This window comes from Trachurus trachurus (assembly GCF_905171665.1).
Source record: "Trachurus trachurus genome assembly, chromosome: 7".
In the NCBI taxonomy this organism is placed as follows: domain Eukaryota; kingdom Metazoa; phylum Chordata; class Actinopteri; order Carangiformes; family Carangidae; genus Trachurus; species Trachurus trachurus.
In genome coordinates, this window is record NC_139901.1 from 19,047,913 (window position 1) to 19,070,532 (window position 22,620).

The following is a 22,620-nucleotide window of genomic DNA, read 5'->3' on the forward strand; positions in this document are numbered from 1 at the left end:
CTAAACTGACTGAAGGGCACTGATAACTGGGCGAACAGCATCAGATTGCACCAGTGTCCAAAGAATAAATGCCATCAGAACATTAATGCTACGTGTTACATGTAGTTTATAATCTACAAACTATAATGTCTCGGTGTTTCTGAAAATAAAGCATAGAACCAATAGGTAAGGTACGAATCTACAACGTAGAAGGTAATTAAAGGGACATTGTGTAGGAATCACTCCCATCTAGCGGTGCGGTTGTATATCGCAAGCAACATTCAAGTGGAATCGGGCAGATCTGCTGCTGCACATGGGGTAAGCGTAAACAAGTCAGTCAGCACGAGGCAAATAAATAAACGTGACAATATGTTGTCATGGCGATGTCTTATTGTTTTACCGGCCCTCTCTCTTCGACTAAAATGACATCAGCTTTGTTTGCGACTGCCGTCTGCCTGACTCCACGTGAATGCAGCCTCAGTGTGACCCTCCATCCTTCCTCGCCCTACACGGCGGTGAAGGTTTTCAAACAGACGCCACCTGGATCGTTTCTCCCCGAGCCGCTCCGGTGTCTCCGGTGAGTTTTTGTGGTTACCTACGGTCACGCTGCCACACTGAATGTAAAAGATGGCGGCACAACATGGTAGCCCTCTATGTATGATATGAATGGGAAATTCAAAACTTACCAGAACACTAAAGTTTGTTGATGGGGGGGTAATTACTGATTCGGTTTTTGTGAATGGATAACAAGAGAAGCTACACAATGTCCCTTTAAATTGATTTTTTTTTTTTTACCTCCTTCCTACAGATGGAACCCAAATATTTTTCAGAAGGTTCGTTCATTGAGATCTTTTTTGCAAAAGTTCCCACAGATGTGTTGCAACTTGCGTTCAGCTGCAGTCAAATTTGTTTTTAACAATTTCTTTTCCTTCCTATTTCTCCCAGTTGTAACAATACTACTTCCTGCTGTACTGCATTGTCCCAATGCTGCACCATAATGTGTGTTGGCTAGACTGATGGCTTATTAAAAAGTTAGTGTTGGGCATTCTGCAGCAGGAAATGTTTCCATTAATCTTCAAGACTTCATGTACTTTAATTGCTGGAGAAAAGCTGTAATCTCTCTGTGAAATCTACACAATCTTTCACTTTTGGTGGCCTTCTGCATTGGAAATTGTTTGTCTTTAACGGTTACAAAGTTGGCCCTGCTTCAAACTGAAACCTTTAAAATTCAATAGAAACTCTCCAATCAAACGGCATTCTTCATACTAGCCCTAACATGTCTGTTTAATTGGGTTTTCTTTCTTTTTAATGGTGATTGTGCAACATTCTAATGTCTGTTTGAGGAAGGAAGTAAGAGAGAAGTTCTAACAGATAACAGCAAAATATGCACATCAACCTTTCAGAAAGTTTAGGCTGTTGCAAGTTGGAAATAGCGAACATTCACACACTTGGGCAGTTTAACACCTTCTAGCAAGAGGTGAGAGAAGACTGCAACACTGCTGCCACTCAAAACACGTCCGCAACGGTGACAAGACTCAGAAATGAGTTATGACGCAACAACACTATTTTATGGGATACAATAAACAAAGAAAAAACAAACACCCTCTTGGGTTTTGTGTAAATGTTTTACTTGATACGAGGTGTTTTTGGGGATAATGAGCCACGGATTATTCATCATTAACCGTTGTTAAACTGAATGTTACTTCCCCATAGAGTTTTTCTTTTACAACTGAACTCTATAGCAGCTGATTTCATTTAGAAGATGGTGAAAAACCAGTCTAATCAGTGAGAGCAGCTGGTGCTTGATTGGACTGAAAACCTGCTTGGAGTTGAACAGGCAGCATGAAAGAGGGAGGAAAGACTTGACTTGAAGAGGTTTCCACTCGTCACACTTGCACAATCACACACCACTGCCTCAAACTACATGTCTGTGTGAGCGAGATGGGGGGTGAGAAAGAAAGAGTGGTAAAGCAGTGTGTGCGTGTGAGAGAGAGAGTCACAGAGATGAGTTCCACCCACATCCATCCATGTCCAATGTGAGGGGGAGGTGAAATAGCTTAGTTGAGGGCTTACTGTGCTGTTAACTGGCATCACTTACTTGCCTCAGTCTGGAGAAAAGACAAGTCGAGACTGCTCTCACCAGGTAGGACTCTTTTTCTGGATCTATTAAATTCTTATAGAGTTTAACTGGCTGACCTCTCTCGTCAGAACAGGATAGTTTGTTACCTGTTTAGGTCAAGTAAACACATTTTTGCGTGTGTGAAGCGTTATGAAGGATTGTTCTGTTTGTTTATTCCAGTTATGTTGTTATTGGCTACAGACATAGCCCTCAGGCCATCAGCGTTTCATAGTTCAGGCTCTGTGTATCTTTTGGTATGTGTGGAAACCTAAAGTTAGATTCACAGCGTTACTTTAACAGCAAGTAAAAACCAGCTGCAGTAAGGTTGAAACAAGCTTTATTAAAATATTGCAGCAGATTGTGACGACAGGAGGTGGTGATTCACTGCTGATCACATAGAGAAAGAATGAAAAGGGCTAATGGAAAAGGGTGACATATGCTGGAAAAATCAGACACTCTCCTTTCTACAGGGAGTTTAGGGATTGCTGTAATGTGGTGGCTGTTTTAACAGGTCAGTTGGTAAATGTCTAAGTTGGAGAAGAGAGGAGAGTGCACACTGCACAGAATGCTGATGAGTGACGTTTGCCCTTTGAGAAAAGGGGAAGTTCAGGGCTTGGGGAGAGAAAGAGAATGTATGTCTACTTGTGTACAAAAGGTAGATGAATGATCCAGCAAGAAAACACTCTACTCTTCCCCTTTCTGGTGCACACTTATAAATAATACTCTGCAGTCATCAGTGACTGAGTTGATGTTCAAACACAAGTCTCAAATGAACCTGTGGTTAAACGACTGTTATGCACTGACATGCTCCACTTATAATGTTTTCTGCACTGCTGTATGCTGAAGAGATATATTTAGGTCCAATGGGTTTCTATCAGGTACATCATGACTAAAAAAAAATTAGAAACTGAAACCAAAATTCTAATTTTTATCTTCAAACTTGCCCCGCTTTTTCCAGCCTGAACTGGAAACTGCTCAGCTCATGTAAAGATAACATTTTATTTACATAGCAGCAAATCATAATAGAAGTTATTTCATGGTCTCTTTTCATCGAGCGAGTCTAGACCTTAATATTATTTACAAAAATTCCACCGTGAGCGGGACCTTGGCAACGGACGCAAAGGAAAAACTCTGTTTTAGGAGGCAAAAGCCTTGAGTAGAACCAGGTTCAGGGTTGGCGGCCATCTGCCCCAAACAGTTGGCTCGACATAGAGAGACAGAAGCAGCAGAATATCGACTGTGCAAGTACAAGGTCAGAAGCAGCTGGATTTGTTGCTTCATTCTTGAAATGACAAAATACGCTGTGAGTATCAATGGATAAAACCACCTGTAGCTTTCGAGATAAACATCCCCACAGAGTTGTGCGCCTTGTGGTTCATCCTATTTTCAGGGCAGCTGAGATGTTGCTAGAGCTATTTTTGCCCCTCGTGCATTTCTGCAGCGTGACCGGTGCACAAGGCAGCACATGCCAGCTGGTTTTCTAGCCGTCTGCCATTCAGCAGAGCGCAGCAGAGGGTGACCAGTTTGAAGAGATGTGTTACAGTAAGATGAACATGCTCTTTTTGCTGTTTCTGTGTGGCAGGAGGAAGTTAACATTGTGTGTGGAGGGGGTGTTAAAGCACTGAGAGTGTGGCGGCAGTTTAAAGAGGGGCACGCTGCAGTGGATCATGGGCCTTGACTCTTGTGCTACTTTTTCCAGGAAAGAAGAACAGAGTAGTCTGCATGCACATGAACACTGAGGTTTTACAAGAGGGCAAAGGGGATGGAGCAGCTGACATTTCATATCAGATGGTGATAATAAAATATTTTCCTCCTCTATACAGAATTCCACCCAGTTGGAACAACAATGACTTCTCACGTCAAACTTCGGAAGGAGAAGGTCGGTGTGGTGGACTACGACACGCAAATCAAAGGTGAAATTGTTAATTTTACCTTTACCCTTGTAACGGCTTCTTCATACTGATGGTGACTGTAATCTACACATGGTCTTTATCATTGAAAAAAAAACTAAACTCGTATTATCAGTTTCTTACCCACAGCAATGGTTTCATAATGACTCACATTCTCTGGTGCTTCTTTCTTTTTCAGAGGTGCGTTCCCAGCTTACAGATCAACTGAAGGTTTTGGACCTGCAACTTGAGCAGAAGAGCCAGCAGCTGCAGGACCTGACTGACTACCTGCGGAGACGGGGAGAGATTGAAAGCGAGTATGCCCGCTCACTGGAAAAACTTGCTGAAAAGTTCACCTCCAGAATTAAGAGGTAAAAACAGCCTCGCCTTTTGTTATAGTGTACACGCTCAAATGAACTCAATTAACCAGCCGTTCATTTGAGGACAGTGTTGTGTAGCACTCCACATTTATTATATTGCTCTTTTTCTCTACATGTGGTCAGGAAGGAGCCCAGCAGTCACTCGGTGGCAAAGGTCTGGTTGACTCTGCTGTCCCAGACCCGTCAGGAAAGTAGGGATCATAATGGACTGAGTGAGAGCTGCAGCAACTTCCTCATTCAGCCCCTCACTCACTGTCTGGAGTACACACAACGCCTTGCCAAGAAGGTAGTTACACAAGCACCAACACACCAGCCACAAACATGTGTCTAAAAACAAGTCTGTGCAAGTGCAATGCAACTGAAGTTGGTGCTAGAAATGCCACCACTTTTCTTTGTCTCTCTTTTTTTACCCATTGTCCTCTGGAATTATTCGGGGGCACGTTGTGGTCTACCGTCTCACTTTGTGGTATTTGTTTTCTACGTCATATTTCCAGAGTAAAGACATCTGCTCTCAGCTGCAAGACGGACTACTCAAGGTTACCACAGAGCTACACACTGTAAGTGAGAAAAGCAGCCACCCAAAACACTTTCCATTTCCTAAACAAACAGAAGTAAGCACAGCTGTATGTGTGTGTTGGTTTGCAGGCATGGCGGACGTACCACCAGTACCACTCAGAGTATGTGTGTGCAGAGGGAAAGCTGAAGGAGGCAGAGAAACAAGAGGAAAAGCAGAAGCAGGGTCCTACAAAAAAGCTGGAGAGGTTGATAGAAAAGGTAAATATGTATACCCTTTTATGTAGTTTTATGTGCACGTATCTGATTGTATCACTTGTTAATTTCTTGCTGATATATTTTTATGTGCTCTAGAGACAAGGTAAATGTCAAGAGATATACCTGAAGTGCAGCAAGGCCCGAAATGACTACCTCATAAACCTGGATGGAGCCAATGCCTCTATGAATAAGTACTACCTCCAAGACATCTCTACTCTCATCGACGTAAGTGCATCAACTCAGATGGATCATATGTTTTTGCCTTCTTTTTTTTTTTTACTATAAAGTTCTGACCTCACATCAGTGCTCCATGCAACCAGTTGAAAACCTTTTAAAATAATTTTGAACATATTGTGTAGTGCTGGAGATATCATGGTTGTTAGCCCATAAATGAGTAAAATGATTTTATCTGGACTGTCATTGTCTCTCAGTGTGCAGATGTCGGCTACCACCACTCTCTGGAGCGGATGACGCAGGCCTACCTGTCCAGACGGTGGCGGGCTCAGGACAACCTGAGCACGGGACTGCAGCAGCTTCAAGAGGTGGTGTCTGGACTGGACCAGAGCCAGGACAGAGACAAACTCCTGCAGGACCATTACAACACCTTCTCCATGCCCGTTCGGTTTGCCTATCTGCCCCATGACGGGGACCAGGTGCGTGTTTAGTGGGGATATTAGGCAGCGGTGCATTTTCAGCTGCTTTTGGATGTTTTGCATAACATCCCGACCTCGCTTGTGCTTCGCAGGTTACTGAGATCAGCGCAGAGAGTGAGATGAGGTGTGAGCTGGAGACCAGGTTCAAGCAGATACAGACCAGACTGAAAGCAGTCACCGAGGATACGGAGGAGGTACGGTACAGTACATCACACCGACCTTTCACCTCAACACCTTTTCTGTCGGTCTAGTGTAACCACCAGTGTTGCCTTCGGTGTCACCATCTTTGAGTCTAATCTTAAATTCTCTCAAGACTATTATACACTTGTTTCATGTTTCCTTAACTATTTCATCAAGTCATCAAAGTCTGAAAAGTATCTGACTCAATTTGTTTAGATGCAATAAATGTATTTTGAGAAGAATGATTTAATCAGTCGACCTGCTCAGTAACTGGCAGGATGGTAGACTTATCACCATCACAAATCTGACTTGAACTTGTGGTTTGGTAACTGAGACTTGAAATGTGTTAACCACCCCCAGTTTGGTTGTTTGTTCTTCATACACATATATTAATATATTAATTTTACAGTTGGTGGTTGACTTCAGATACTGATGTTCCGCCTGTCCTCAAGTCAGAGTCATAATTAAGTGGAAGATTTGTTGCCCTTGTCACTGTCACCAGGCCAATAAGAACATGTCAGCGGCCAAGTTTTCCCTGGTGGAGAATATCAGTGACGATGACCTGGAGCCGAGCAGCGGCAGCAGTTCATCTCAAGACGGCAGCACTGAAAATCTGACGGCCAAGCCCAGCGTGGCCCGACGAAGGGCCAACCTGCAGGAAATAGAAAACCTTTACTTCACTGTGAGTCTCTTTTCAAAGCAGTCTACTAGAATAACATGTCAGTTTTGATCAAATAAAGTTGGGTTGTGTGGGGAAGTGGGGTTTTTTTGGTTGATGAATGTGATGGTAATGATTAGAGATGCAGTAAATGATGTTAAATCTCATCTGGCTTGTTTTTTTTTTTACAGAGAGTAAAAGAGTACCTCGTTGGAAGTTCCCTGGTATCTAAACTGCAAGCCAAACACGACCTGCTCAGAGTGGCTGTGGAAAAGGGTATCACTTCTGCATTTCTCACATAATAGCACAAAGCAAACTGCTGACCCAAAGTGTCATTTGAGAACAGCTGCTGAAATGTGGGTTATTAGTGCCTGCTAAGCTGTTGTTCCTTTTTTCTTTTTCTTTTTAACAGCAACCAAAGTATTAAATTTATCCCATCCCATGTATTTCTCGTTTCTTGTTACCGACTGTTGCCTGACTGGTAAGCTAATTTTAATCAGCTATTTCTTTTCTTCCTAGCTGAGGCATCAAACGGACTTCATCCTAGGTGGGAATATAAATGTTTTGTTTCTAAATTGTCAGTATGTTCTTGGTTGATTTTATGACATTTATTGCAGCTATTTCATGTGTCACAATTCTGTATCTTCACGCTCTGCAGACCCAATGGAAAGTCGGTACGTGTCAGGAGGAATCAGTCAAGTGCCAGCTTGCTGCACAACCACAAGGTTTTCAGTGGAGACATGCTCTCCTTCATACAGGTAGCCTTCATTATTATCATTATCACACCATCCCACATTCATCTCACACTTTGGCAGTAGTAAACCAGACTTTCTGCTCGTTAAATTCACTACTGCATTTGTTTCTTTCAGGCATCAGGGCAGCAGATTCCAATAGTTGTGGAAAGTTGCATTCGCTTTATCAACCTCAATGGTGAGTATTCAAGATGGGAAAGAACATTCGGTCAGAAGATGTACATCACTGTATCAATTAATTCAAAAGTTCCCAAACTTTATACTGTATGTAACAATATCAATATGTCTATCCATCAGGTCTGCACCATGAAGGGATATTTAGAGTGCCAGGGTCTCAGACGGAGGTCAACGGCCTGAGGGATGCTTTTGAGCGAGGTAGGCCTGTGTGGGTGTTTTTTTTAATTTTTATGAGTGGGTTGAGCATGACCGCCTGTTAGAGAGAAGCTCCCCTCACTGTGGAGCATTAATAATGTGTGGCAGTGTGCTGTGGGCTTGCCTTACAGGAGAGGACCCCCTGGCTGAGCGGAGATACGACCTGGACTCTGTTGCTGGAGTGTTGAAGCTCTACTTCAGAGGTCTAGAGAATCCCCTCTTCCCCATCGACAGCACCAACCAGCTCCTGGAGCATGCTCGTGAGTGCGTGTGTGTTGAAATATCAGATAAGTGTTGCCATGGGCACACAGCAACAGCTTATCTTTTGTTTCCATCACCTTTTCTCAGAAATAAAGAACGAGGCAGAGAGAGCGGCTCAGCTCAAAACGGTCGTCTCTTCCTATCCCGAGCCTGTCATCGTTGTCATGAGATACCTCTTCGCATTCCTCCATCAGTAAGTTTTGTAACTCTTTGTAATCTTTACTGTGAATTTGTTGAAAATGCAGAAAGTGGGTTTTCTGCAACTAACAATAATTCACAGGAAACCAACGTGTTACTTTCAAGAGGATGAAACCCCCAGTCAGCTGATCTCTAACTAGAGCTGACAAAAGTACGATGGGGTCCATAAGTCATGAGACCACATCACATGTACGTGTTTACTTGAGTCTGAAAGTGCTCTCAAAATGATAAAAAGCTGAAGAGTGACTTGACAGAGATACTAAGTTGAGATAAGGATAGAACGCACCAAAATAGACAAAGGAAGAATGGTTTAGGGCGTGTTCAGCATGAGAACGGAAACAAACCACACTAAAGGCAAATTTCATAAAATCAAGGGAATACTTTAATTACCAGATCATCTAAACAAAAGTTGTTCAGATAGGATATGTGATGAAGTTAAGACGGGATGGAGAGAGAGACATAACAGCTGACTGAACCACGGTGCATGAAAATAGAGCAGGAGCGGTAATGTGACTGTTATTTATATGTATATATTATGTTTATATCATTATACAAGGCTGCACATTACTTGACGTTTATTTTATTGTATTTTACACCAGACGTGAGAAGGCATTTGCATGTAGATTAGCCTGCTTAATAAGATAAGATGATTAGAGTTTGATATAAAACACCCATTTTAATAGTACATTAAAAAGTATACATATATAAGTAATGTGCAGCGTTGTAAACATAATATATAAATTTAATCAAATAAAAGTCACATTACCGTTCCCGCTGTATTTTCATACACCGTGGTTCAGTCAGCTGTTATGTCTCTCTCTCCATCCCGTGTGTCTCTCCATTGAGCTGTTACCCTGAGCGCGCCTCCTGCAGGTCGTTTCTTGGTTTGCATCAGCGCGTTTTATGATACATTGTCTTTGTGTTTTGCAGCATGTTTTTTCATTTGAACCACGTTCCTCTTTTTGTACCTTGTTTAGACTTGTGTGTTGTGAGTTTGTGATTTTGCATCGTTTCTGTACTTGAAGCTGTTTTCTCGAACTGAGACGTATTGGGCCTTTGCCATCCGTTTGACCCTTGTCGGCCACCGTACCCCCCTGCATTGTGTGACTTGTGTTTCTCTGCCTCCAGTGTGTCACAGTACAGTGATGAGAACATGATGCAGCCTTACAACCTGGCGGTGTGTTTTGGGCCTAGCCTAATCAGAGGGACCGAAGATGACGACGTTGTCACACTGCAGCCTCAGATCAATGCCCTGGTGAAGAACATCATCCACCAGCATGAGAGCATCTTCCCCAGCCAGAGCGAAGTGGAGGGACCTGTGTATGAGAAGTGCATGACACTAGAACAGGCCGACTGGTAAGACAAGAGATGTTCACAATGCATTACACACAACATGGATGCACTGTATGGTGGAATGAAAATCTGTGGCTGTTTTCTTCACAGTGAGCCTCTTATTGAAGAAGGAGATGTAGAAGGAGACTACACTGGTAGGTTAATGTGCTTGATGTTGGTTCATCTATTGTTGGAGGCTGGGATGGTGTCAGTGACTGGAATAAAAAAACCAACAACACTGTGACCTGTTACAGAGTTGGAGATGGGGTTCTCAGCTGACACCAGCTCCTCCTTCGCAGCAGCACAAAGAAAAACAGATCGTCCTAGAGCCAACAGCAGCGGCTCCATTGACCAAAGAAGGCCGTCAGGTGGACCAGCAGGGGGCAGCATCGCTTCAGGTGGGAAGATGATGCTTCAGCTTCCCATTGGGCCCCAGAGCAAGACAAGGCGGCTCCCCTCTCCCGCCTTTGCACGCAGAGAGTGAGTACAATTAGCCACATGTTGCAATGAAGCAGCTGATTTGTTATATTTGTTTGATAAATATGGACTTAATGTTTTTGTGATGTACTCTTCTGCATCCAGTTTCCAGGAACACTCATCCTCTGAGGATATTGCTGTTCAAGTAGACAAGGTCTGTTTTGTTTTTATTTGGTTTTAAATTACTAAATCCATAATATAAAAAAGACACATTAGCTGTAACAAATGGGAGCCGATTAATTCACCGCCCCTTTTATATAAATACAAGAGGTGAACAGTCTGCTGTTGTAAATGCTGCCATGTATCAAGTTGATATGAAACAGATTTTGGTCCAGATGTTCTGCAACTCTTTCCACGGGTTAGATGGTTAAACTGTCCTTAGTTTTCGTGATGAGCTAAAAAGACAAAGCACACTACAGGAGGAGAATAACACAAGATTTTTCACAACCTGGCAACCCCAAATTATTATAATTGATCTATCATCAGGAAATTACTTGGTAAGAGCTAAACCAGTTGGCTCTAACTTACAAGCCCTTTTTTATAAGTACAAATGATGAAGACTAATGATTTAATGACGGTAGTACGTTGTGGCTTTTATCATAAACAATCAAGTTGAACAAGTCTTTTTTTTTTTTTTTCCCCCTCTCACTCACCACCATTGTTTATTTCATCTCACAGGAGGTCTGTCGCCAGATGGACTCGGTCTTCAAGGAGCTTCTCTCACGGCAAACACTGCAGGATCCCTCCTCTCTGTCTGGCCAAGCTCCCCAGAAGAAAGGGAAGCAGAGTGGACGCAAAGGGAAATGAGCAGGGCTCTTCAAAGCAGCAGATCCACTGGACTGAAAGGACTGGCATTAGATGACATAAAAGGAGAGGGGGATGATATAAAAACTGAGGTGTGGGGTGATGTGAGCTGACAGTAGCGTTCAACACATCTGTTTCAAGAAAACTGAGATCGCTGACCCATAGGTCCCCGTGACTGGTGTCGGCCTCCTACCGCAGCGTGGCTCCTGACTCGGGGGCCCTTTCATCCTTGTTCTGTGTGGCAGATCCCCGGTGTGACTGCAGATCCACGGTACGATGTGGAAACTGTGGATTACTTGAAATACACACTTGTGTTTTATGTACAGCTGATGAACAATTTCTGACTTTGGGGTGTCAATATTCAACTGTATCTGTTTCAAATTTTAAAATGATTGAGTAAATAAACATCTACAGGACATAATCACATACAATAGGCTACATTTTTCCAAAGTTGCTAAAACTGTGAACACTGTAAGGGATTTGTAAATATTAATTATTTGTAAGGATTTGTTGACAAACATTTGGCTTGTCTGTATATGTGGGATGCATGCCAAATAAATATTTTCTCTATTTCTCTCTGCTCTTTTTATTTAGTTTCTTTTCTAATAAGAACTGGAAAATGTGGGTCGTGTCATTTATTTCTTTTGTTTTAGGTTTTGGCTTTCATTACTGTAGATAGTGTTCAAATTCTGTACTTTTTGTACAAATATTTATGATACTGTATCCACTTTACTTTTATGTAATAACAATAGTTCAGTTGTGACATAAAACATTAATGCCAAAGGTAAGAGAGAAAAGTTACGCACTGTGATACTCAAAAAAACGTAATGCATACATTCCTTATCGTCATACTTAAATAGTGCATAAATGTTATCAGCAAAATGTTCATAAAGTACCAGAGTTAAAGTATGCATTAAGGAGAGCAACAGCCCCCACTAATGGTTGATGAAGCATTATGTTATCCATAGATGATGGAGATCCATTTTGTGTGTGCAATATAATATTAGCCAGTTTAATCTTTTACAATGATCAATCAATTCTGAAAACTATCAGTTTGCTGTTTTTTTTCCTTCTTTTTAACAGGCCAGTCATTCTTCAGTGGTTCTATTGTTTCCAAAATATTACCATAAACTGAAGTTCCCTTTTCACAGACCATGGCTTTTCAAATTTCCTGTTGAGAAACTTCTCATATCATATTTCAATTGCATTGTTCATGTGTGCATGTTCTGTTTGACAGCTAATTTCAGAAAAACACTATGCAACATAATGCTATTCTGTATTCTTTAAATGCTTCCCCTCAAACTGGAATTGTCAAATTTAAATTTAGAAGAATAGGACTTTTCCCTACAGCTCAGATTGGATGATATGTTTAATATTATATGCTCCTCAGTATGACTATAATACCAAACGTGTGTGTCATGTGAAGTGTCTCAGAAGAATAATGCAGGCAGATGTCCCTTTTTGTTCAGACTAGTATCATGATGGGAAACAGCCTTCTGCTACAAAGCCAGATTTTAAATGTGAGAGTCAAGGAAGTCACGTCAGATGAAATCCGTTATGACAGGAATTATAATATTCTTGTGTAATTCACTTGTTCGCATTTTGTCTATAGGGATTTTGTGTGAATGCGGGCGTGTGTGTGTGTATGTGTCATAGTCCATTGCCTAAATGGAGATATCTCAAAAACAGAAACTAATCTAATTTCCAATATTTCAGGGAAATTTGTTATTATGATTATAAGGCTATATTTTCTGGAAAAATCTGACTATAATAAATCTAAAAGTGGAAAGTGACTTGAAGCCTGTATACTTTGCTACCCAAGTGCTTGGGCTACCTAACTTTCAATTTATAATGCTTCTGTCTAACTCTCCTCCATTAAACCTATTAATTCACGGTAATAACAATTAGTTTGACAGCTGGATTTAGTTTTTCGTATTTAGGATGGACATGGATGTAATATCATCAACAATCAACAATTGAATGTACAGAGAACATCTAGACAGGTGCTCATAATGTCACATTAATCAGAGAAAAATAATACTCATTATATTATGCATATTGATATGAGCAGTATTAACAATATTTAAAATAATAATAATAAAATATAAGTAAATAAATAAACAAATACATAAAATGACATGGGGATAAGAAGAAAAGGAAACAGAATGGACATATTAGCTACTCCTCTTCTCATATAGATTTGTAGCCGTGACGCTATGTTTAGTATCAATAACCCTTAAATTCTCATAGAAATCTTCTGAAGTTGGGTGATGATGTAATTATCAAAGAGTATCTTTGGTAATATCCATAGATTGTAAGGTAATATCACATTTGTCATTTTGTTTTGACTGATGACGTGTCGGCAGAGTGCTTTCCCAGAATGCTCCGCGGCGCAACAGAACACGTCATTCCTGCGCAGGCGCAGTAGAGTAGCAGCGCTGCGCTGAGGTGTACTAACTTCTTTTCCCTGGTCGGTGAGTGAAGGAGCCGCACGGTCCAGCAGCTGGAGCACAGCCACAACAAGGAGCCCTCCGACACCCAGATAGCCGCACAGACAGCACCATGATCCGGATAGCCGCCTTCCTCGCCCTGCTGGTGGTCGCTTGCTCAGGTATGTCACCAAAGAACCGGCGGAGGAGCCGCTGATAGTAACGTTAAAGCTCGTTCTGCTAACCAGCTTTAGCCTGTGGCTAATTCATTCAGTCCCGTTGCTTGTGTCTTCTCAGTCAGGTGAAATAATGATAAGTCTTGTTCAGAGCTGTGTTGCATTGGTGTCCGGTGTTGTAGCTGACCTCTGCTCTGCTCTCTGCGGTGACAGGAGAGAGCTGCACAGACCCAGTGATCACTCCGTCGGCCTACACCACGTCCGACGCCGTCATCTCCTCCGAGTCTGTCTTCATCGTTGAGCTGAGCCTGGCCTGCGCCAACGGAGCACAGGTAATAGTCCACACACCCATTCAGCCCTTCAGAAGAGACACACACCGTGATGATATGTGGATGTTATCGTTTGATTGATCGATTGATTGATTTTCTCTGTCCTCTCCAGAGCGTCATCCTGTACGCTGATGTCAATGGGAGACAGTTCCCTGTGACCAGAGGCCAGGACGTTGGCAAGTACCAGGTACAGTAGTGTGTGTCCATGTTCAGATCACACACACATATATATATATATATATATATATATATATATATATATATATATATATATATATATATATATATATAGTTATCCAGCTGCATGCCATGTAGTGATAAGGCCTGCTGACACCAGTGAACTTAAATGTCATGTCAACATACATTTGGTTTGCTGAGCTCACACTAAACGACACAAAAAACCTCACATCACCTTTGGACATAAAACAAGACACAAAATAAAAAGGATATCAATGTTGCAACTAATTAACTTGTTAAAACAATGGTTCCCACAATGCCCTGCAATAAGCTTGTTTTATCTGTGTTGGTAAATCAACAGGAACTAATTTGAGTCTGACCTCAGTAGTGTAGCTCCTCCTGTAAGAAAACTGCACTGTCCTGCTTTCTCCACTTAAGAAATTAAAACCTAAATGTTTAGATTGCAGTTATTGCATTTACTCATGAGTGAGACAACTTCTCTTTCATGTCCTCAGTTGTTCTTAAATGCGGCAGTGATGATATTAACTAATTAGAAGACATTTATTATACCACTCCCGTCACACCTAACCTTGTTAGTTGATTGTTTATTTTAGTTTTATTTGCCCAGATTACATTTCGTACTTCTTACCCCAAAGCACCAGATCACAACCTGAGTTCCTTCCTCTAAATTATAGTTAGTTACTACAAACGGCGACACTGATTAGGGTCGCTGCCTTTGGAAAAAAATTGGTGCAAATTATTCCTGTGACTGATTAGATTTTGTTGGTTAAAGACCAAGGTCACAGTGAGCATATTTTCAGCAGCTTTAGTGGTTGCAGGTGGACAGCAAGACAAGTCCTGTGTTTGTTTGTTTTTCTTTTGGCACTGCTGCTCTGTGAAGCACTTTGTAGTATTGTTTTCACAGGTGCGACACAAACAGTTTAAATATATCTAAGACCAGATGGTTAGTTCATTGAACTTATGATTCATCAAATCATGTCCTTGTGCTGTTTTAAAACCTAGAGCCTACCTAAGCCAACAAATATTGTAAACCCAAAGGTGCAACAGCCATTTTCAGCTTACTGAACTAATGGTTGGATCCAACTTTTTGTCGTATTGTTAAAAGCATCAGAGATGCTCACAATATTTGGAGAGGTGCTGCATCTCTGCATCAGCAGTCTGACCAGCCCAGCTCTTCACACAGTGAGGTGCCATTGTACTGAGGTGTGAGCGTGGGCAGGATTTGAACTTCTCTCTCAAGTTAACACGTTCTTATCTTGACTTATTTATGTCTTTAAAACATGTACAACTCTGTATTTATGGAGACACAGTGTGGAGACACAGTGTGCACACAGCGTGAACTGTTGTTCATCACATCAATTCAACAATTCATCACATCTCACCCCTCTCTATGACAGCGAGCATTTCAAGTGGGGCACTCTAGGAGAGCTATAAACACTTTAACCCTCCTGTGTGGTTTGACAACATTTCATATAAATGTGTCAACTGAAGGGTTTCCCAGCTTTAAACCTTCCCCAAGCAGCTTGTAAATGTACCACAGAGCCTTTCACAGGGGAGTAAGAGTCCAATGATCCCAGCCAGTCGTCAACTTGTGACTTGCTCCCTCAGGTGTCCTGGAGTCTCCCTCACAAACAGGCCAGCTCTGGAACATACCAGGTCAAGTTCTTTGATGAGGAGTCCTACAGTGCCCTGCGCAAGGTTAGCGTTTCATGCCAGTTTTCTGCCACTGAGGGTATGACATGTTTTGTAAAAGCTGCTCAATTTAAATGTGTGTCTCTCCTCTTTTGCAGGCCCAGAGAAATAATGAAGATGTAAATGCTATTCAGCCTCTCTTCTCTGTCAATATCGACCACAGGGTGAGTCTCTTAGATCCTTACAGTAGGTTGAAAGTGTGAACACAGTCACAACACAATAATGGTGCCGTTAACCTTGTAAAACTGACTCTTCATTCCTGAATTGGAGAGTCTCCAATTTTTATATTCACATTATCACCTGACTCTGCAGCTCCCCTCGTTACAGAGCGTTGTAGCATCTTTTTATTTATCGTTTACTTCATCCTTAATGGCCGTCCAGCAAATGAGCTCTTAAGAAACGTTAAAATTAAGAGCAAATAGCAAACCGCAGCATTATGTAATTACAAGTTGGCCAAACTGATGCAGCATTTAGGAGCTGAAGAGTTTGGTATTTCCCTCAAAAGAGATTGAATATTCACACAAACATTAGTCCAAACAAATTGCTGAATGTGTAAATAGCCACATAGGCCTGCAGTTGTCAAGGGCATCACAGCAGCAGCCACGAGGACTTAACAGGGCTCATGAGTAAGCTGGAGTTCCGACAGCAACAAAACAACATAGTCTACAGGGCCAGTAAAGTCACAACAGTGTAAGTTTGTATGCTTTAATCATACAAAACGTCTGAGTTTTGTATGAGCACATTTTGTTAAGTTCTGTGTGTTTTGTTTTCTACTAAAGAGTCATTTGTGCATTAAATTGCTAAAAAAAAAAAATATGTGAAAGAACAGCAGAGCTGAACAGATGGTACACTCATTTACAATACATACAGATTGGAACTTATTACTAACCCTAACCCAAATAATGACTTTGATCATTCATTGATTGAAACATTGTGAACTTGTTTACATAAGGGCAGATATAAGGAATCACCCATGTTGCTCTCAGTCTCAGATTAATCCTAAAACCAGGTGAAACTGGAGTGTATGGTTGTTATCTGTTGACTTCTCGTCCTCACGTGCTGATCTTGTTTTGTAATTCTCTATCAACAGGGTGCGTGGAATGGCCCTTGGGTGTCCACTGAGGTGGTGGCTGCCCTCATTGGTATCCTCTTCTATTACATGGCTTTCAGTGCCAAGAGCACCATCCAAGCATAAACAGATCCACAGTCTCTTTTTTTCAACCACTGGATCATTAAAGACTGAATTCTGGTGGAGCTTGATCAATGATCCATCCTCCAGCGCCGTGGCAAACCAACAGGATTTTTGCCACCTGATCTGCTACGGGACGAGTAACAGGAGCAGTCTTTGTATTGTTTTTATTCAGACTGTGTCTGTATGACATCTGTCTTATCTCTGTATCTATACAGACATGAATTTTGTCACATGTTTGTCCTGTTGAATATGGAAGAAATTTTGTAATTTTTTTTTTGTGTGGTAAAATCTTGACAAACACACCTGGACCACATTAATAAATAAAACAAATATAGGTAATATGCTGTTTTCAGTCCTGCTTCAAAGATGCTACATCCAGGCCATTTTGTCCTCTGTCCTTCGGTTTGGACATACTATGTGGGACAAATGTGGTCAACACCATTGGGGAGCGGTCAAGCCTCAACATGACAACATGTCAATAATGTGACTGCACTAGATCCGCCTGAACAGGCCTTGTGGATATGTGTCTTCCAGTGAAATGAATAAATGGCTTGTTTTTCTTCCAGTGTAATGTCTCGGTTCAGTCCAGACACCGACTGCCTCATCTATAAATTATTTTTTCTCCAGGACAGACTAGAACAGTCAGGGCCTTTTACTCCGTAGCAGCACACGTCAGCGATTACGTTTTTTTTTCTTCTTCTTCTTCACTTTGGTTGCCAGTGCTAAATTGTTAGTCTAAATGATTCACTGGTTCTCTGACCTCATCTAGATCAAACGATAACCAGTTCTAACAAGATTAAGCTTTCACAGACTAATTAATGATGGGTACAGATGTGCCTAAGAACTGCAGTTTCCATCCCTTCAAATCTGTTTTTGATCGCCAGTTCTCAAAAAAATTCATGCTAAAGCAAAATAACTATTGAGGATTTTTTTTCCTACTAAAAGCCATGAAGTATTTATTTAATTAAATGTATTGTAGATAAGAAACCTCAAAAGTAATCTGCTGTAAACATGTTCAGTGTGGCAGTTGTGGATGAACTCTCTGTGGACACAAGAGCTTTTTTTGTCTGCTGAGGGAGAGGCATCGCTGTCCCTCTGGCATCCTGATAATCCAGATGAGAGTGAGTGTTGGAACAGACCACCTGATTTACTGTCTCTTGTCTCAATATGCACCAACAGTGAACACATAAATGTGTATTTAATCAGTAATTCAGTGTCGGCCAGGAAAGCGTTTTTTTTCTCTCTTTGGTGCAGTTCCACCAGTTGAACACACTGGGGCTGCACTGTGCTGCTTTTAAAGCGTACAGCAGCCACAGTGAGGCCAGCTATTACCTCATGGACAGATTGCTTATGATTACTGGTTCAATATCAGCTGTTGTTAATGTAATGCAACACGTTGCATAATGCACTTAGAGCCATTGTTCTGTCTCAGATCCACTTTGCTCAATTTTGTCACATTTACAGGTACTTAGAGAGCGATCTCATGCTTATGTGATGCAGTTTGTTAAAGGGATTTAAACTTAGCATGTCTATTTCTGTAGCTGGCTTCTATCAGTGTTTGCACACACTGTACGGCACACTGAGTGCTGCTTTTTCATCTACAGCACAACTGCAACTTGTCACTGACTCACATGAGAATAATGTAAACTTTGTGTATAAGTAACCCGATCCACTCCCATAAACACTTCACAGTCTACAAAGCACACAAGGAGTTTCTCATATGTCTGCCTTTTCTATAGCTCTGTCTGCACAAACACACACACTTTCGTGGTGTACGCACATCTTAGCTTTTGTTTTCCTTCACCTTTAGTTGGGAGATAATAGACGCAACACAGTGTTGTTGAGTAAGAGAGCACATGAGCTGCATGGAGCAAGTCCAGACACTCCCTCATGGAGTCACCTATTAGACTGTAGCAATTGGAGAAGGGATATAAATGGACAGAACAAACAGTCAGAGACGGCCTCTGACTCAATGCTGACACAAGACTCTTCCTTCTCTTTGTGATGGAGTTCAGAGTTCATAGGTCCGACCTAAACATCAATACAGATAATTGCGGATGTCGAGTGAAATATTTTGAGATTGTTGTTGTTGCAGAATGAATGCACTCAGGAAGTCATAGTTTATTCTTTCAATGTTGAATGATTTGGGTCATGCAAACAAACAGATCTGAATCACATTTATTTTTATATAATTACACAACACAGGATTTTAATCTCGATTTGCGCAAACCATCTTGTAGCTTTGTTTTTAGAGGTACCACAATATTACATAAGACAAAGTATTTTACTTTGAAATAGGAGTTACTCGGGTGGTGTGTGTGTGTGTGTGTGTGTGTGTGTGTGTGTGTGTGTGTGTGTGTGTGTGTGTGTGTGTGTGTGTGTGTGTGTGTGTGTGTGTGTGTGCGCGTGTGTGCGTGCGTGCTGTGAGGCAGAGAAAAGCTGCTTTGACAGAGGTGTGTAAAAAACCAACTCTGGGGGCAGACACGGATGAGCTTAGTGAGATTCAGCAATGTGGAAACTGGCGTCGCGCAAATGATTCTCACATGAAGTCACACTTTCTGTCTCTGCTGCAAATATTGTTTTCACTTCTCGTCCTTCTCAAACTTGTAAAGCAGAAGCAGGTCAACAAACAAACTGTGGGCTAGTTCAATAATCAGAAAACAGATGGTATCTTTTCATGCTGCTGGCTTCCACTTCCTTATACTATAATAACAGTTATTGTTCTGCTTATTTCATGGATGTGTATGTACAGTGAGGCGTGCTGTATGTGTAGCTGCTTAAACCACAACAGCTTGACTTTGTTTGGAGTGAATATACTTTGTGCTCTCTCATCTTCCTCTTCCTGTCCTCGTTAGGCATCCTCTAATCCACTGTGTCTGTCAATGCAGCTGCCAGTCAAGATCCAGCCATGTAAGGGGAGACTGCCCTTTTTTTTCTTTGTATGTTCCTCCATATCAGACATCCCCTCCACATTTCTTTTGTGCACCTCTCATGTTTGGCTGTGACCCATGAAATACTGTAGGTTAAACAAGAGCAGACTGCTTCACAAAACACTTTCTTTGCACATGAATCCAGCAAGCCCACGTTGAATGAGCGCCCATAAAAAGGGTTTTATCAGTTGCTGTCCACATGTCTGTTTTTTACTATGAGGAAAAAAACCGAAAGATTACAGGGTCGTGTTGAGGTGTAAACATAACCACGCTTTGAGTAATGAAAACAAGGTGGGTGAAAGGTGATAAAAGCCAACCCTTGATCCCCTGGCTCTTAGGGTAATAACCGCTTTTAAATCAGTAAATACTTCATATTCGAGAAGGAATGAGGGGAGATTTTGTGCAGGGCCATAAATGCGGCCAATAAAAATAAAAGTGTTGCTATATTTGGCTAAAATCACCCCGAAAACAGCAGCAGTTATGCCTTTGTTATCATCACTTAAGTGCAAAATCATCAAGTGGAAGAGAAAGAAGGAGAAAAAGGTGAAACAAAGAAAGTTTGTTTTGCAAAGGCATGATAAATTGCCTGGCTCATTTTTCTTTTCTTTTTTACTTTCTCTGATTGTAAAGTATGATGCTCTCTGCGAACATACACTCTGGAGCTGATTGTGTAAGTTGGTGAGAGCCAGATATGCCTCCCGGTGTCTTGGAATGAGCTTAGTAACAGCCTCGGCAGTCATCAGGTCTGTGGAGGGGGCTTGAGTTAAGCAATGCAGACACATTGCTCAGTGTAGTAAAGCTCCTGGCTCCAGGTTTGATTTATACCGACTTTGGTCAAGGCTGGGGGGCTCCGTCATTCTTCAGAGCCACTTGATGTAGTCCTTGGCTGACCCTTAATTGATTTTAAGAGAAAAGTCACCTATTTCCCTGCCCTTACGACAGTCACACAGCAGGGTCATTTATTTCCCTTATACCCCAAACGCTGCCGCAGGTCTGGCAGGAAGCGTTGCCCCACTCTGTAATGAAGATGTGACCTTGAGTTTAGACGTCAACCTCGCTTCAGTATGGAAACCAGGAACATCAGAACATTCCACATAAACACACCCGCACTGACAAACACACTGCAGGATTACAAAAAGCAGCGACCTACCCTATAGACCATCTATCATACGCTCTGACAGGAGGGGGGTGATGCTGTCAGGTTTTCCATCCTCAAGAAACAAGACAGACTGACAGAGGATTTCTGTGCAGTGACGGGTCAAATTTTAGTGTCTGTTTGGTGAGGTGTTTGTGCCAGAAAATGCTTGACTTATTATAATACATTCATTATTTATCTATTGTAATGTTCACTAATGGCTGTACAGGCAGTATAATGCGGAGCAAAGTGGGCTTGGCCTTTCCCATAAATCTGAAAGGCTGGATGGATTCTGAAGTCTGGCCCTTTCAGCAGAGAAGAATCATCTTCTGACCCCCCAGCTTCCTGATAGGAAGAGGAAAATTCATGAACACCCCCAGGATTTGGGAGAAGTTCATCTATTTCCTGACATAACAAAGTAAGACATGGGATGTTGTTGCTGTAGTCTTTCATTTGGCAGAGAATCAAAGTGGAGGCTTGTGTCTGGGGAACAAATGCACAGTGGCGTGCCGAAAGCCCAAACACCCTGGCCGCACAAAGGAAAAGGTGAGGCCTCTCCTTCAACCCAGACAGGCACTCCTGAGACACCTTGAAAGCATCCCAGTGTTGGCCTGCAGACACTGCATAACACTGCTGTCTCATGAAAAAAGAATGTGCTAAACTGGCTCAAAACGAGCATTAAAAAAAACACGCTATTATTTTGGGGAACATCTGAAACGGATAGTTTGACCAAATACAGTCAATTCTAATCTTTTTTTATACAAACAGAAAGATATTACATAATCATTCTTTTATATATAAATATGTATATATTTACATATACATAAAAAGTAATAGCATTGCGGGTCATGACACATTACTCTGCATGTGGTAAATGATATAAAATTGTACATGAACAGAGCATAGTAACAGGAATTAAAATATTTATATTCAGAATTTGTAGATTTTCATTTATGCAATAATAAATAAAGAGATAGAAGTACACATGGCTCATGGTGTAATATATTCAGTGATCCCTGTTCTGGTGGTAGCTCTAAGAATAACATGGCTGACATCATTTGAAGATTAATTCAGCAGGGGAGGCCCCTCTAAAAAACGTCTGCTGACATCTCAGGCACTTGGCTTTGACTGGGAGTATTTTCACATGTTGATGTGGAGTTTTTCCTACACAGGCATGCAGTCTAAATGATACGTAGTAGTCTATGTTTACACTTAGTAGTGTCTTATCTACTGAAGCTTTGTGACATCTGGACTTTCAAGACCTGAAATGATTCTTCAGTCCAGCTTTAAAAAAATAAAAATAAATAAAACTCTTTGGTTTAACATCTCCTTGTTTCCTCTGCAGATATCGGACCTTTACAATTGTATGATTTACATTCAATATTTATCTTACACAAAATGTAATAATAACTAATGTGCCTTACATTTTCAATAAATATACTTTACATTGTTCATCGCTGTACATGGAATGCTGTTGAAAGTTTATAATTTGTTTCCTTCCCGTCTCATCTGCATAATGTAAATGTTCCTTTCTTTTTTAACCTTGTCAGGAAGTAAAACATTTTTTTGTACCTCATGTTCTGTGCTTGTATGAAATACAATCACATAATTGTGTCCCAGTTGGATGTGGAAACGTGGATTGTCCAGGGCCTTGACCCTTGACCTCAGTTAATTTCTGAGTGTGTGTGTGTGTGTTTTTGTCTGTGTTAAGTAA

At 41.4% G+C, this 22,620-nt stretch overlaps 2 protein-coding genes across 2 annotated transcripts; both read left to right on the forward strand.

Moving 5' to 3' along the window:
- Positions 1-2,059: 2,059 nt before the first annotated feature.
- On the forward strand, positions 2,060-11,319 carry LOC310989221 (SLIT-ROBO Rho GTPase-activating protein 3-like). Its single transcript, XM_083976213.1, has 22 exons — positions 2,060-2,122; positions 3,922-4,011; positions 4,187-4,358; positions 4,491-4,653; positions 4,862-4,924; positions 5,013-5,141; positions 5,235-5,363; positions 5,570-5,791; positions 5,884-5,985; positions 6,474-6,653; positions 6,821-6,905; positions 7,149-7,176; positions 7,288-7,387; positions 7,499-7,559; positions 7,679-7,756; positions 7,885-8,013; positions 8,102-8,207; positions 9,341-9,568; positions 9,656-9,699; positions 9,799-10,024; positions 10,127-10,175; positions 10,700-11,319. Exons 2-22 carry the CDS (start codon positions 3,945-3,947, stop codon positions 10,826-10,828), a joined length of 2,490 nt encoding a protein of 829 aa, XP_083832339.1. The 5' UTR covers positions 2,060-2,122; positions 3,922-3,944; the 3' UTR covers positions 10,829-11,319.
- Positions 11,320-13,243: 1,924 nt separating this feature from the next.
- On the forward strand, positions 13,244-17,402 carry ssr4 (signal sequence receptor, delta). The gene is made up of 6 exons (XM_083974795.1): positions 13,244-13,436; positions 13,644-13,762; positions 13,872-13,946; positions 15,566-15,655; positions 15,748-15,813; positions 16,740-17,402. Exons 1-6 carry the CDS (start codon positions 13,388-13,390, stop codon positions 16,842-16,844), a joined length of 504 nt encoding a protein of 167 aa, XP_083830921.1. The 5' UTR covers positions 13,244-13,387; the 3' UTR covers positions 16,845-17,402.
- Positions 17,403-22,620: the final 5,218 nt, after the last annotated feature.

Bases quoted from the DNA above. Each gene is read 5' to 3' on its own strand.
- ssr4 (XM_083974795.1), top strand. From the start codon at position 13,388: ATGATCCGGATAGCCGCCTTCCTCGCCCTGCTGGTGGTCGCTTGCTCA. The intron at 13,763-13,871 runs GTAATAGTCCAC...TGTCCTCTCCAG, and splicing joins CCTGCGCCAACGGAGCACAG to AGCGTCATCCTGTACGCTGA. The intron at 15,656-15,747 runs GTTAGCGTTTCA...CCTCTTTTGCAG, and splicing joins CCTACAGTGCCCTGCGCAAG to GCCCAGAGAAATAATGAAGA.
- LOC310989221 (XM_083976213.1), top strand. From the start codon at position 3,945: ATGACTTCTCACGTCAAACTTCGGAAGGAGAAGGTCGGTGTGGTGGAC. The intron at 8,208-9,340 runs GTAAGTTTTGTA...CTCTGCCTCCAG, and splicing joins CTCTTCGCATTCCTCCATCA to TGTGTCACAGTACAGTGATG. The intron at 10,025-10,126 runs GTGAGTACAATT...TTCTGCATCCAG, and splicing joins CCCGCCTTTGCACGCAGAGA to TTTCCAGGAACACTCATCCT.